Genomic DNA, 15,498 nt, shown 5'->3' on the forward strand with positions numbered 1-15,498 from the left:
ATCGGATTCTGATCATCACACGTTCAAGTGTCGTCTGATCACCGCGACGTGGCTGCAGGCTCGGCGACAACTTCTTCTTCTTCTTCTGTGGTGCTTTTTGCAAGTGCCAAGTCTGACACACACGCACGTACACACAAACACACCGAGTGATGTGCAGCCAGAAACACAGACTGTTTCCTCATGTTTCTCCTTTATTCATCTAAAAAGACCAGATGGTTAAAAATACTCTGCTCTGGTTTCCTTGCCTTCTCTCCTCACCTTGTTTCCTCCTCTCCTCACCTTCTTTACTGGGTTACTGAAATATGTATGCTGCATGTTGAGAAACGTGCGTTCCCATCAGACCCTGAAGAAATTTGTCTGTCCTTGACACAAGCTGTTTCTGTTAGTGTTTGTCACTTATCATCACGTTAAAACAACCAAGCAGCATCAAATCTAAATTTACAGACTTGATTATCTAAAGCACATGAAGTTTATTTCATCCTTTATAATTTGTGTGACTGTGAAATGGCCTTGGTTTGAATCTGGCCTTATATTAAAATAATTTCTAAAATCCTCTCTGTTCATGGCTTTAAATCCATATGGGATTGTTTTCTGTTTTACTTCATTGTTAACCTGACCTGTGTTAATTTATTTATTCTTGTTTTTTCTATCACGTGTCTTTTAATGATGTTTGCTCCCAGCGATGTAAAGATCCACTTGATGCCGTGTGTGTTTTATTGTGTGTAGTGTTTATTCTGTGATTAAAAATGTCATGAACATGAAGGTTGTGGGCTTGAATCCACCAAACAGTTTTAATGAACTCATGATGAAAAAATACAAGAATATACCCGTAACAAATTCATTGATAATGTGATTAAATTTTCAGTGTAACTGAATCTGTGTGTGTGTGTGTGTGTGTGTGTGTGTGTGTGTGTGTGTACATGTGTGCATGTTTCTCCAGCCGGTCGGTCCGTTGATGAAAACGTTTGAAGAACGTTGAAAAGAAAAATAAAGTGTTCTTCTGCTAAATCTCTCCTGGCGTCTCCTCTGTTCCTGACATTAAAAGGCCTTTTGTAGCTCGTTAGTGCGAGGTGTTAACGAGGGCTGTGTGCTGATAGGACGGCTGTCATCAGCTGCCAAAAATGTTTGCCGCTCGTTTCCTGACTGCAGACGAGAGAGAGTGGGAGAGAAGAACAACCTTGAACGAAGAAAATACTGCGTGAATTTGGACAGAAGTAGTTCAGTTACTTTCCTGTACAACCTAAAGCATCCACATACTGTTAATCTGTCACATATTGTGTGTTTTTAGGCACTTCTTATCACGCTGATCTTTGTGTCCATTTTTCTGATCAGTTTGGTTTTGATCCGTTATTTGATGCTATGAAAAGGGGCTGAAATGTCATGATTGGCAGCTGAGTGCTGCTCCTGATTGGCTCAGGTGGGTGTGTGGGTGGGGACACAACACCGCGGCTCCACCTCCCCTCTGTGATGGAGGAACAGAACTTGTCCACAATCCTGCCAGTCTTCAGTGGCACAGATTTAGATTTAGCTTGAAAGCCATGCTGGCCCATCAGGCCTGCTGTGGTTGAGCAGGTAGAGTTCGTCTCGCAGTCCTTCCCCTCCCCCGCCTCCAGCGCCGTTCAGCTCTGTGCAGGACGAGGAGCCTCTTCCTGAGAAAACAGCTTTGTCGGGGGAACTTCTTCCTCCTGTAGCTCCGTATGCTTCAAGTTTTAGTGTTCAAGTTTTCCTGGACGAAGGCTGCTTTGCCTTTCCTCCCCCACAACAAACTTCTCCGTCACCACGTTCACGATGATGGGTGTCACAGTTTTCCTCTGCAAACTTCTGCCACCCTGCTGTCTTGCAGCTTGAGATGAACTGATCTTTCTCTTCTCTTGCTGAGAGACTTTGCAGGAGGCTCTGGTCTCTGTTGGGTCCTTCTGAACCTGGTTTGCCATGTGTCTCACCAGATCCACGACCTCTACTTTGTGGCATTTGCATCCTTACTCCTTAGGTTTCAACCTCGACTGATGAAAGCTTAGGTCTGTTATGTTTTTGTAGATTTTCTGCCAAAGCACTCGTACTCGTGGCTGTTTGTGTGTTGCTGTAGGTCGTTACTGTAGCATCTGTGTGGACGGGGTGATTAGCGGTTAGCTGTGGATTGCACTGTTGAATGTCGCCGTCCTGGTGAGATTAAGCCTTTAAAGGTATTGTGGAAGTTGAGAACTCTTTGTGAGCTTGTTTATTTATTTATTTATTTATTTATTTAAAAAAACCCTTAAATTTCATTGGCTAAGTAAGAATCTGTAAGGGACTGTTTTATTGATCACTAATCTCCCTCTTTAATTTCATTCTGCTTTGATTTCTACTCTGTGTGCCTCAGTAATGTCGACTCCTGTGACTCAGGAATCAGCAGAGATCAACACTATGCCATTAAAAGTCTTCAGTAAAAGGAAAAGTACGAGATGTTCTTCCTGCACTTTGATCTCTGCTCAGCTTCTCCCTGTTTACTGGTTTATGATACCCGGTCCTGTATCCATTTAGAAAGACAATATGGATGTGATGGTATTCAGGTATTTTCTGCTGACATTTAATCTGCTCAGCTCTGTAAAGGTTAATTTGATGCTTTTAATTTGATGCTGCGCTTTTAATTTGAAACTCAGCTGATGTATGAGGTGGAGTTTGACTCGGCACCATCAGTCTCTCCTCTGCGTGCGGTGATTAAAAAATATGAAGTTATTATCTCTGCAGGAAAACAGCTCAGCTGTTGCTTCTGAACAGAAGTGAGCCAGACTGCAGTCAGAAAGACTTCAGCTAATTTAAATGCAAAATAACTTACATAAAAACTGGAAAATGCTTGTAAACAAACAATAACAGCCCACATGTGTACACATTTAAAGTGTGTTCGATTCTAAATAATTAATTAAGTGGAAGAGAAAATAGGAATGATAAAAAAAATAAACTCTGACTCGTGTTCCCACCATCGACTTCCTGCATCAACTCACCTCTCACGAGTCTTCAGAGCGAGACTTCTGTTTAACGATGTTAAATGATTCGCACAGGTGGACGTAACTCTGACAGGTACGTCCACTAACACGTAGCCGTGTAGCTGAGGTGATCATTAAATTTATTCTCTTTGTTGTTTTCTTTACTTTTATTGTCTTGTTTGAGTACAAAGTCAGTCGTCCATCATTCAACCGTCAACTCATCAGCACATCACCACACACACGTCCTGTCAGCCAATGGGAGGCCTGTCCGTGTGCGAGCCAGACACCTGATTGGCTGGGTTCTGATTGGCTCCTGATGGGACGCAGCGGGAGAGAGAGAGAGAGAGAGAGAGAGAGAGAGAGAGAGAGAGAGAGAGAGAGAGAGAGGCAGGTGGACAGCTGGCAGAGGGAGGTAGAGAGACCTTCAGACAGAGCGGGGTAGAGTCAGAGAGAGAGCGGGGGGTCCTCAGTGCTGGTGGCGGGAACAGACAACGACAGACTGCGAGAAAATCACACATGAAAAAGGAACTAAAGAAGAGATACTGAAGATAAACTCACTTTTCTTCTTCTCGTTTCCTGCTCGAACATGGCGGGCTCCTCCAACACGTCTCTGTCCCGGACCTCCACCCCGCCCACCGACTCTCTCTTTCATTCCGAACCGCCCTACAGCGCTCCCAACCCGGCCGGCTCGCCGCGCCTCCCCGCGGCTCGCCTGGCCGGAGCTTTCCTGAGCGGCGGGAGCGGCAGAGTCCCGGTGAGCGCGAACGGGACGAGCGGCGGCGGCGGCGCTGCTGCTCCTCCGCACACCGAGTGTAAGATGGTAGAAGTTCACGGCATGAAGGTGGCTTCGTTCACGGTGAACGGCGTGGAGCTGATCTGCCTGCCGCAGGTGTTCGAGCTGTTCCTGAAGCACCTGGTGGGCGGACTGCACACCGTCTACACCAAGCTGAAGCGGCTGGACATCAGCCCCGTGGTCTGCACCGTGGAGCAGGTGCGCGTCCTGCGGGGGCTCGGCGCCATCCAGCCCGGAGTCAACCGCTGCAAGCTCATCACCAGGGCCGACTTCGAGACGCTGTACCGGGACTGCACCAACGCCAGGTGGGCCGACACACGCGGAGCACGTTCAGGGGGAAAAGTTTGGATGAGGTGCCGCTTAGAGACTCATGTAAACCATTAAAACACATAAAACTCACTGACTCACCACATTTACACGAATATCACGTTTTAAATTGGAGCCTCATACTTTAATTTCTCAGCGTTTAGCGTGAAGATCTGGATACTAAATCCGACTTTTAAATGTCACACGTGCGCGCTGAGTTTAAAACCCGGTTAAACTGGTCTGTTTAATGGTTAAACTTAAAACCTCCACGCGCAAACCCACACTTTTCCACAAACAACCCAGAAGACCTCAGCGGATTGTCGGACTGTAGAACCAAACTATTAATTGATCCATAGAAAACGAATCAGTAAAAATCATTAATGGAGTTTCCTCCGTCACATACATTTTATTGATCTCTGACGGTAAATTCATGTCACAGCAGCAGACTGAGAGGAAAACACAGATGATGAAATAAGAAGAGGTGACATCAAAGGGCTACATACGTTATAACACGTCATTAAACATTATAATGCATCATAATACATTATAACACATTTGCCTTCAGAAGAGAGTCGCACAAATGTTTGTGCAGAAGACGTCCGGCAGTTTAACATGGTGTGTTAACTGCATGTAAGGGTATTTGTATTCAGGAGTGAAGAGTGCAGTACACAGTAGAGTACATAAGGTGTGTACTGTGTGTACAACCTGTGATCACAAACATGAAAAATGTGGAGATTTTCTGCTTTTCTCAGATTTTGTTGTGCGACTGAACATCCACCTTCACCTGTGATCAATGTGTTGATTATTCTGCCTGTCAGCGGCTGGATTGTTTTGTCAGAAAGTGGACCAGCAGGAGACAAAGCGATTCGGTCCACCGAGACAGAAGACAGGACTCGTGTCATTAACAGTCACTCAGGTTCTGCTTTGTTTCAGTGGGTTCTTCACTGCAGCTCAGACACATTAACCTCAACATTAACGGATGGAAAATAAAAGTCTGAGCTGAGTGTGTGACAGCGTTTTCACCTGTCTGTGTGTCCCGTTCGGGCTCACGCCTCCTCACGTTTGCTCTTGTGAACTTTAAAACAAATAATCTGTCATCAACGTTTCCTTCATTATTCACCTCATAATCGAACTTTAACCAAACACTGAGTGTTTCTCGACTGATCCGTCATTCAGTCCGTAAAACATCAGAAAACTGTTGGTGTTACTAACAGCTGCCCGTTAATTTCCCCTAAATTTATCAATGAATTGGTTGTCTCTATTATTATTATTATTATTAATAATAATAATGTATGCGTATCTATATACTCTGCGTGTGTGTGTGTGGGGGGGATCTGAATGTCTTTCTTATAGCTGAATATGATCCAAAGAAATCTGCTGAAAAACACCAAACGGTGAATCTTAAAAGGTGACAGCAGAGGATGTTTGGTCATCAATGACAGAATGTATTGATTATTAAAATATGTGCCAGTTAATGTGCTGTAATGTTCTTATTGCAGATATCAGGATGGAAAACATCAAACATGTGAAAAATGATTTGATGTGTTTGGTTGAGAGAACAGACAGGAAGCTCAGTGTGTGTGTGTGTGTGTGTGTGTGTGCCATATGGACAAACATGTTGCCAGTAGCAAAGCCCGAGGCGCACACACACACACACACACACACACACACACACTTCAGCATGAATCATGAATCTGTCATATGTTCAAACGATTTCATTGTAACCTGACTCACCTGTGAAGCCCCGCCCCCTCATCACTCACCTTTATCATAACTCTTGTGGATGTTGGTGAAAGGCCTCGTATGTCGATGTTACCTTTCTGTGGTGCTGCGGCTTCGGGGACATGTCACCTTCCTCGATTTGGTCACTAGCTGTGTTCTGATTGGCTGGTTTGTAGTTGTGTTGCGTCTCACTCTGGTCCTAAATTTGCTGTGTAGGCTGACTGTTTTAAACCTGAAACTGTTTGGACGGGTGAGCCTCACAGTGAGATCAGGATCACTGATCACCCAATCAGGATCAGGATCACTGATTGGGTGTGAAGACCACAGATCCACCGCAGTCCACATCTCAGCTTTACTGTTCACACACACACACACACACATACACAGCGCGCGCACACACACGCACTTTGTCGCTTGAAACGAGCGCTTGTGTCGCCTCAGGTGTGCATTAACTCTGTGTGCGTGTGTGTGTTTAATCACATTTAGGTAGATTACTGCCGAATGTGGATCAAAATGTTTTTCTCTCTTATGATCAAATTATGTAAATGAGCATCAACTAATTATGGAATTAACAAAGAAGAGTGTGTGTGTGTGTGTGTGTGTGTGTGTGTGTGTGTGTGTGTGATACGAGTGTAAAACCAGGACTGACAGTGAAGAAGTCACAGCTTTAATGTGAACAGGATGTTTGTGTTAATCAGCTTTAATCTCATCAGTCTTATTAAACTGATGATGTGTGTGTGTGTGTGTGTGTGTGTGTGACTGACGTGCTGTATGTTGCTTGTTGAACAGGTGTAGCAGATGTGGTGTTTGCAGCAGCAGCTACATGCTACACCAACACGTCTTCATCACTCAGCTGTGCGACAGGGACTGAAGCTGTCCATCACATGTTGTCAAGGGCAACCATATTGTCTTCACGATTTACTGGTGTGTGTGTGACCTTGTGTTAGGAAGGTCACACACACACACTCACACAGAAGTGGAGTCACGATACGTGACATGTATGCGTGTTGTAGTACACAGTACTGCATACGAAGCTGCTGTCGTACTGTAATACTGCGACCGCTCAGGGCTGCAGCTAACGAGTGTCTCATCAGCGATTGATCGGCTGATTAGTTTATCAGCTGATCGACAGTCACGTCTTCGGTAACATCATTTATTGTCATGTTTGCTTGGCTTAGCTGCATCGTCTTCATTCTGGAGGAACAGCAACAATTATTTCATTTCCTGTTTGTGTTTGTGTGTTCCAGTTTAACTTTAACACATTCTGTCGTTTATGGTTCATTTAACTGGTTACACCGGGACACACACACTCATACACACACACACTCTCACCTGTGTGTGTGTATGCAACATAAAGGACATTTTGTCCCAGTTTAATAAAATGTGGGAACCCCCCAACACGCACACACACACACACACACGCATCACTCCGGAATTTAATTTACTCTGTTTGTGTGTGTGTGTGTGTGTGTGTGTTGTGCCCGTCCTGTCAATCAAACGCTGACCTGTGGATACCCTCAGGACTCTCACACTGTGTCTGTGTGTACAGTTGAGGTGGTGGTTTCGGCAGGTGTGGTAACCATGGCAACTGTCAGTCACAAGCGCAGCTTTTAGGGCCATTTTGGAGTGATCTGATTGGTTCCGACTGCTGAACGTGTGACGTCGTCCTCCACTGTGATGACACAGTGATCGTCATCATCGATCTGCTGTCCATGTGACGTCAGCCGCTTTCAGACGTGTCGTTAACGTGAAGGTTTTCTGTGCGGCAGGAAGTGATGCTCCATAACATAACAACTTTCTGTGGTCAGTCAGTTTTCCACGGCTTTATTTTTTGTCTTTTTGACAGAACTCGTCACTTTCTGAAACTGCTTCTTCTCAGTTAGAATTCATTTGATTCATATTTACACCATAATTGTTTTATTAATTTATTTAGTATTGACTTAAACCTGATTATTTGTTAATAATTCTGTGACTTCTTTGCTGGTTTTCCTGGTGTATCTGACGCGAGCGGTTCAGCTCTTATTATGTTACTGGACTTTCTGATGTTTTTACATTTACATTGACATATTTTAAATACGTGACGTGATGTTTAGGTGTTTTAACGGCGTCTCCCTCACACTCGGTGCGTCTCTTAAAACCTTCCCCAGGGACGATCGACACTGGATTTGAAAGGCCTTCAGGAGAGCGAGAGGAGATGAAACAGACTAATTCATGAAGTTAAAACATGAGATTAACCTGGAATATTAATACTGAGCAGCGAGGAGGAGGAGGAAAGGCCAGGACTGTTTAATAATTGATGCAGTCGATTTAAGGTGGAATCCCGCCTAACTACTTCCTCTCCAGGCTTTTCAGCTGCTCAGCAGTTTTATTTAAAGGACCGTCCCGCTGTGCTCTGAATGTTCTGTCTCTTGTTCAGCTCTCGACCAGGTCGTCCTCCGAAGCGCACCCTGGGCGTGTCCGCGATGACTGACGGCTCCAGACTCCTCCCACACGGACTGATAAGCCCCGCCCTGCTGTCACAAACAGGTGAGTCACGCAAACGAGGCAACAGACCGTCACGTTGCTCCAGGTTTAAAGATGCATCGAACCGCCTCTTCTGTTTCAAGTGTTTCTGTCAGGCTCAGCTTGTTTTCAGTCAGACACTAAGATATTAAGAAAAGGTTGAGTTCAGGGCTCAGGCAACAGTCCAATCAGAGCCAGGCGTCTGCCTCTGATGTCACTGTGGCTCCTCGTCAGAGAGGAGAAGAAGAATCACTACCGACCTCCACCCACGCGTTTATACGATCTTCTTAAGCTGCTTTTCTCTACAGCTTCTGGAGACGAGATGAAATATCTTGACACTTTTCGCCCATAGCTGCACACACACACACACACACACACACACACACACACACACACGAGTGCTTCGGGTCAGACTCCAATCTGTCAGTCATTTTGACATCTGCTAATTAAGCATACTAATTATAGCTCTAATCACACACACACACACACACACACACACACACAGGGACACGGTGTGTACAGTAGATGTGTGTGATGACAGACAGAAGTCTGCAGCTCTGTAGCGTTAAATATTACTGCTTCACTAAATAAACAGGCTGGTCAGGAGTCAGATCTGCCTGACAGGCCGAATTCAGGGCAAAATCTGCTCACACAAAAGCACATTCATGATAATCCTGTGTTATAATCCAGCGTACAGAGTTACTCCTCCAACACGTGATGTCTTCATGAACAGGTGGAGTTTGCTAACGACAGAAAGTCATTTGGGCTCCTGGTGCTTGAACCCGCTCTGCTTCGGAGACTTTCTGCTCCGTCACGCTCTCGCATGGAAAAAACACGTGAACCTTAAAGCCAACACGAGACGTTGAACTGAGTGGGTATCAGTCAGCTTTGAGAGTACAGACAGCACAGTTACAAAGGTGCTAACGAAGGGACAGCGCTGTAGTTCTTTATGGCTGGTGAGACACGTTTGTTTCACGATGGTGTAAATTTAAGAGATTTTAACTTAAATTTTACAGAAATGCACAATGCAAGTCAAAGTGTGGAACACCTGAACATCAGCCAGGTGAGCACACCTGATGTTCACGCTGACTTTCAAACACGTTAGAGCAATAAATTCTTAGGAGACGTTTTAATCCTGGAAGCCGATGCAGTGAATCAGTCGTTTCTGTTAGTTCAGTTCAGGTGAACGGATGAGCGAGTGCACCTGGAGCTGCTGTAGCTCCACGTCACGTGACTCAGAGACGCTGCTTCCTGGGAGCTTTGAGGACAGTTCCTGTTCTTTAGCCGGTCATTTAAATCCCAGCGAGCGTGTCACCTGTGAAGGCCCGTCTGAACCGCTTCGACCACGAACGCCGACGAGAACAGTGGAGGCTTTTCAAGTCTCTGCTCAGCAGAGTTTTAATCCAGCAGAGACGCTCCGGTGGTCACGGAGAGGAGGAACCACATACCGAACCTTTCACCTCCGTCACCTCCCTGACAGATCTGACAGCTTAATGAAACAGCACACACACCCAAACACACTCGGCCTTTTATTAAAAATACTCAAACTGCCACATTATTTGACCGAGGTCAGAGACGGAGAGATCAAAGGGAAAAGAAAATTAACTCTGTGCACACACACACACACACACACGCACACACACAGTTAATTAAATGATGTAAAGGTTGAGTGCAAAGTGAAGATAAAGTCTTGTTGTTCTGAAACGTCCACGCAGTGTGGGGGGGGGTAACAAAGTACTTTTACTGCAGTACTGTACCTGAGTTGAACAGAAACGGCGTGCAGCAGGCAGTGACTGATGGTTGGATCGGCGCACTGCGGCGTCTCGTTCAGGCTGAAGCCTCCTCAGCAGCAGGAAGCCTCATGTATGAAATGGAGGTGACGGCGATAACAGAACGTGTCTGAGGTTCTCCCCTCTGATGAATGTGTCTGCACGTTCTGAAGGAAATAAAAGCGATTTGGTTCTGTTCTGGGCCCCGTTCAGTGGCAGTCGAGACCGTTTAGACAGCAAACAAGATGAATTTATCAAAGTGACATGTGTTTATTTACTGTGTGTGTGTGTGTGTGTGTGTGCTGATTATGAAATCGCTCCGGTGCGTCTCAGTATCTCCTGTTTTCACCAGCTGAACGCTTCCTGTAATCGACTCTCAGCGTTGAGAAATTAGCCCGACGCCTGAAACTTGTTTTTATTTTTAAATGCGTCTTATCAGTAAAGAAGACCTAAAGTTTCTGTGTCTTAACTCTGACCTGCGAGTTGTGAGAGGAAATAACTTAACACCTTTAAAGATGGGAAGGAACAACATTCACGCTGACATACTGCGCCCTGCACTGGAGCTGTAGTTGTTTCATCAGTACTGATACTACACTCAAGTACACAAGTACACAAAAATTTCTTCTGTTTCTTTCCAGCCGTTTCCTTTCTGTTCCTTTCGGTCTTTTATCGAAGAACCCGTCAGTATTAATTGAGCTCTGATGGGTGCAGCAATGTTACACTGTGAACCACAGGCTGGACAACAACGTGTTTACAACGTGTTTACAACGTGTTTACAACGTGTTTACAACGTGTTACCACAGCGCTCCACATGCTGAGTGAACACAGAGTTTCAGCTGTTTTCCGCTGCTTCCAGTCGTGATGCTGAACTAAACCCATCCTGGACACACGCAGATGAAGCGCGCAGCTGATCTGAAGTCAGCTTCACTGTCTCCTGACACTAAATGTTCCACTTTCACAAGCTGAAATCTGAGAAGAAGAAAACCAGAATCTCCTGCAGGGAAGCACGAGAACAAAAAGATAAAAACTTTCTTTGTCTTTCTGTGTTTTCGTTCATCAGGAGGTTTTTCAGCAAGCCGCAGGGTTTGGGGGGTCGCTGTCCGTTCGTTAGCAGCAGTCCCTCGTTAATACTAATTGAATTAATTAGAGGAGGCGATTAATTGGGCCAAGTGGCTGCAGGGAGAGAGAGGTGGTCGAGAGACGGCGACAGTCACTGGAGACTTTCAGGCTGCCAGTGTTATTAATTATTGATCAGTCACCAACTTCCACAAAACATTTGGAACATTTACCTTCATCTTCATCTCTGAGGATTAAAACATGAAACAAGGGAGGATAAACAGGAAGCTCGTTTGGTATATGATGTGTGTTACAAACATGCATGCGAACCAAAACGTGTGCAAAGAGAACCACACATCCACAGCTCACGCAGAACGTATGCAGAACGTATGCAGAACGTTTCTGTTTGCTGCAAACGTTTGGAACATGTGAGACCATAACTTCAGGAGGGCGTATGACAAACCAGCATCTACTACAGTTCGGTCAGGTGATGTGTCAGCATCTTACCTGCGTCAGGTGTCTTGTTTTGTCTTCTGTCTGTAGGCCTGACTGCGGCAGCAATGGCTGAGGCTCTGAAACTGCAAAAGATGAGGATGATGATGAGTTTCCATGGCAACAGCGACCAGCAGCGACATCACAACAGTGAGAGGACAACATCTCCGTCAGAGAACGATGACACAGGTACGTCATGACATCATCAGCGTCACCTGACCCTGAGTGGCATCATGAAATGACTGTGTCTCCTTCCACCACATGCAGGAGGCAGCGAAGGATCCTGGGAGAAGGAGCAGCACCTTCTCTCTTCTGCTCCGTCCTCGGTCGGAGCGCCTCCTCCCAGTTCAGCGTCTCTCCACCTCAACACTCTGCAGCAACACAGCACGCTATTGGCCAACCGTGAGTCACAGCTCTCCTCTGATTGGATGATTTTTTTAGCATCTTTTATCATCCTTCTGTCTCTGTGACTCCACCTCCCCAGGTCTGTCAGACCTTCCTTTTATGGTCATGCCACACCCACTCCTCCCTGTGGGCCTGCCCCCAGCCAGCGTCGCCTTGGCGATGAACCAGATGAGTCAGCTGAGCAGTTTGGCAAACATGGCCGCTGTGTCACAGGTTCAGAGAGAAGAAAGCAAGGTGACTGCAGGCTAATACTGCTAACACTGATGCTAACAGTACTTACTCCATAATAGCGCTAACATTAAAAGTTCTAATGCTAACACTGAGTTAATGCTAGACTGCTGCTAACAGTTCTAATGATGACAGCATCAGCATTAACGGTGTTGTGGCTAACACAGCTAAAGCTAACGGTGCCAGTGTTCTGTGTGCCAATGATAACATGGTGAATGCTAACAAAAATCTAACTGTTTAAATGCTACCAGCATTGATATTAGCTGCACTAGTTCTGATTATATTAAAAATGCTAATCCTGACAAACACAGCATTAGCTGTGCTAATGCTAAGTCAATACCGCAGTGCTAATGTTGGGCTGTAATCTTCAGGAGTCTCCTTCAGGAAGCCCCTCCCCCTGTCCCTCCCCCAGCGATGATGAGCTCCGCCCCCAAGAACCAACCAGCCAATCACCTTCCAGAACATCTTCATCATCCTCTTCATCACCTCCTCTTCCAGCACACACACCGGATCTGGGTCAGCTCACACACACGCAATGTTTTTATAAGTTTTGTCAGAGGAGAAAACAGGTAGAGTTCAGCTTCAGGTTGGTTAACATGATGGCTGGACAGAAAGCTGCTGCCTTCAGGTGCACCAAAAGGTGGTTGGTACCCTTCAGGTTCACAAGACACAAACACTCAAAATAATCAGATTGGTGAAAGTGAAATAACTTTTGTATGGTATTGAACTCCACAGATGGTGAGACTGCAGAGCGAGAAAACAAAAAGGTGTTGAAAGAAAAAGGTAAGAGACCGAGTGGCTGTGAGAGCAGATGGTTTCACTGTGACGCCTCCGCAGGCGTTTTGACTCGAGTTTTCTGATTTTTAATTTATGAGCGCACACACACACACACCGAGCCCCTGTCTGTTAACATTCCTCTTCCATCACTCCTCATGTGATCCAGTGATCTTATTTCTGTTTGGAGGATGGAGAAGTGATGTCAGAGAAACATGCGCTCACCCTTCCCTGAAGTCTCCTATCAGTCCCACACTCCTAGAAACTCATCACCTGAGCTGCCTCGTCTGGTCTGCTGCCACGCGACTCGGCTTGGGACGAGCGATAGAAAATGGTGGAATGGATCAGATTTTATTTTAGATCCTCACAGCATCATTTATCACCTGCAATGTGAGTCAAGGTGACCGTCCAGGCTGCAGTAAGGTGGAGTATCCAGGACTGCCTGAAAATCAGGACCTGAGGTCTGCACAAACGTGACCAGAAACGTGTATGACATCTGTGTCAGGCTGTGCAGGTCTTCAGACCAGACAACATGTCCTCCCTGCCAAGGTGTAAACCTCAGTCTGCTGCTCACAGACAGACATACACCAGCCCACACACTCTGACAGCCATCAAGAGGTTGTCTTCTCACTGGCTGAAACACAAACATACGTGAAGTCAACTCTGTCTGTTTGCAGATGATGGCCTGTTGCCCCTCCCCCTCCTCAACCCGACCTATGAGAAGCTGCCACTCACTTCTCAACCGCTGTCAGTCAACCATGCAAACCCCGCCTTCACTCCACTCCTATTGGCTGAGGGTCTGTCGTCCATGGAGACGCTGCTGACCAACATCCAGGTGAGCAGATCAGAGACGAGATTCAGTCCATCAGTTTGTCTCGGCGAACCATCAGTACACTGACTTTGACTGCTTGATCTCAGGGTCTCCTGAAGGTGGCGGTGCAGAGCGCTCGCTCGCAGGACAAACAAAACCAGATGGAGAGGAAAGAGTTAAAACTGGAGCTGGAGAAAGAGCGAGACGCCCGACACACGCTGCAGAGACAGCTGAGCTCCGAGCTGCAGACCCGAGGTGAGACGGCCTCAAAGCCGCGTGGCGGTCAGTGCACAGCTTATCCGTTAACTGAACCGCGTCACGTTTCTGTTTCCTGTCCGTGTCAGTGTCGATTCAGAGGAGGCTGAAGAGGGAGAAGAAGGCGAAGAGGAAGCTGCAGGAGGCGCTGGACTTTGAGTCGAGGAGGAGGGAGCAGGTGGAGCGAGCGCTGAAGCACTCGGACGGCCTCACAGGTGACGGAGCGCCCACACTGCTGACCCACACCCTCATTTACTGAGAGCACAGGAAGTGCTGGCAGACTAACGATGGATTCACACGTTTGTGTTCTTCAGATGCAGCGAATCCTGAGAGCGAAGTGGAGAACAAAGAGCAGGAAAACTCTGGTAGGTAACAGCAGCTTCATCGCACACAGCGACTCGTAACCGATCGGCTGTCTGTCTGCTCGTCCGTGAGCCTCAGGTGTGGAGGCCCGCCAGGTGACCTTCAGCTCTAATAAAAACAGAGCAAAGTGTTCCTGAGTCTCTGTTGCACTTACACTTTACCATATTTAAACTTTGTCTCATAAAAAGCACTATTTTTCTTCTTCTTTTTCCCCAAATATTCCACCTTGTTTTTCTCTCACGGCGTCTGTTTCTCAACAAACAAACAAACAAACAAACTTCCTGTTTTGAACAAAACAAAATATTTGAAGACCAAGAAGAATTCATAGATGAAACAAATTCAATGTGAAAATAATTATCGGATTATTCTGTAACGAAAACAGACATTAACTTAAACACACACACACAGTTTCTGTTTAAATACTGTTCACTGTGTGTGTGTGTGTGTGTGTGTGTGTGTGTGTGTGTGTGTCTGGACTGTGAAATTGAATCAGGAAAAACAATCACAAACTACACTGCAGAACTGAACACGCACACACAAACACACACACACACACTTAAATGCAGTGTGTGTGTGTGTTTCCAGTGATGTGATAATGAGGTTCATCCATCAGAGCAGACGTGTTGTTGTGTCGGTACGTTTGTTTGTTGTTGTGTTGTTTATGTTTATATGTTGAAGCTTACAGAAACATTTCGGCTGAAGTGTGAAATCGTGGTTTTGTTGCTTCTCTCGTCTGAAACGTGTTTCTGCAGAGAACCGACCGTTCATCAAACCTCCGCTGCTCTTCTGAGAGCCCCATCACTCAGCTGACGGAGGAGGAGGAGGAGGAGGAAGAGGAGGAGGAGGAAGAGGAACTTTAATGGACTCATGCAGGACTGGAGCTCCTGAAAGATAATTAACCAATAAAAACCAAGAACAAAACAAGAATTAAATACTCAAAGTCCTATTGGCCACTTCTCTTCCTGCTTCCTGTTTTTAATGAAGATTTCTTACTCCTACAACTATTACTATTATTATTATTATTATTATTATTATTATTGTTATTATTAAAGAGCTCAG

At 45.9% G+C, this 15,498-nt stretch overlaps 1 protein-coding gene across 1 annotated transcript; it reads left to right on the top strand.

Annotated features, from left to right (window-relative positions):
* The first annotated feature begins 3,346 nt into the window (after nucleotides 1-3,346).
* dacha (dachshund a) lies at nucleotides 3,347-15,267 on the top strand. The gene is made up of 12 exons (XM_046410529.1): nucleotides 3,347-4,061; nucleotides 8,201-8,310; nucleotides 11,655-11,792; nucleotides 11,871-12,005; nucleotides 12,088-12,242; nucleotides 12,608-12,752; nucleotides 12,972-13,019; nucleotides 13,688-13,845; nucleotides 13,929-14,076; nucleotides 14,166-14,291; nucleotides 14,391-14,441; nucleotides 15,192-15,267. Exons 1-12 carry the CDS (start codon nucleotides 3,550-3,552, stop codon nucleotides 15,227-15,229), a joined length of 1,764 nt encoding a protein of 587 aa, XP_046266485.1. The 5' UTR covers nucleotides 3,347-3,549; the 3' UTR covers nucleotides 15,230-15,267.
* The last annotated feature ends 231 nt before the right edge of the window (nucleotides 15,268-15,498 follow it).

This window comes from Scatophagus argus, chromosome 14 (assembly GCF_020382885.2).
Source record: "Scatophagus argus isolate fScaArg1 chromosome 14, fScaArg1.pri, whole genome shotgun sequence".
Classification (NCBI taxonomy): Eukaryota; Metazoa; Chordata; class Actinopteri; family Scatophagidae; genus Scatophagus; species Scatophagus argus.

Excerpts from the sequence above, each read along its gene's own strand:
- dacha (XM_046410529.1), top strand. The coding sequence starts at position 3,550 with ATGGCGGGCTCCTCCAACACGTCTCTGTCCCGGACCTCCACCCCGCCC. Across the intron at positions 8,311-11,654 it reads CGCCCTGCTGTCACAAACAG|GCCTGACTGCGGCAGCAATG; the intron begins GTGAGTCACGCA and ends TTCTGTCTGTAG. Across the intron at positions 12,243-12,607 it reads TTCAGAGAGAAGAAAGCAAG|GAGTCTCCTTCAGGAAGCCC; the intron begins GTGACTGCAGGC and ends TGTAATCTTCAG.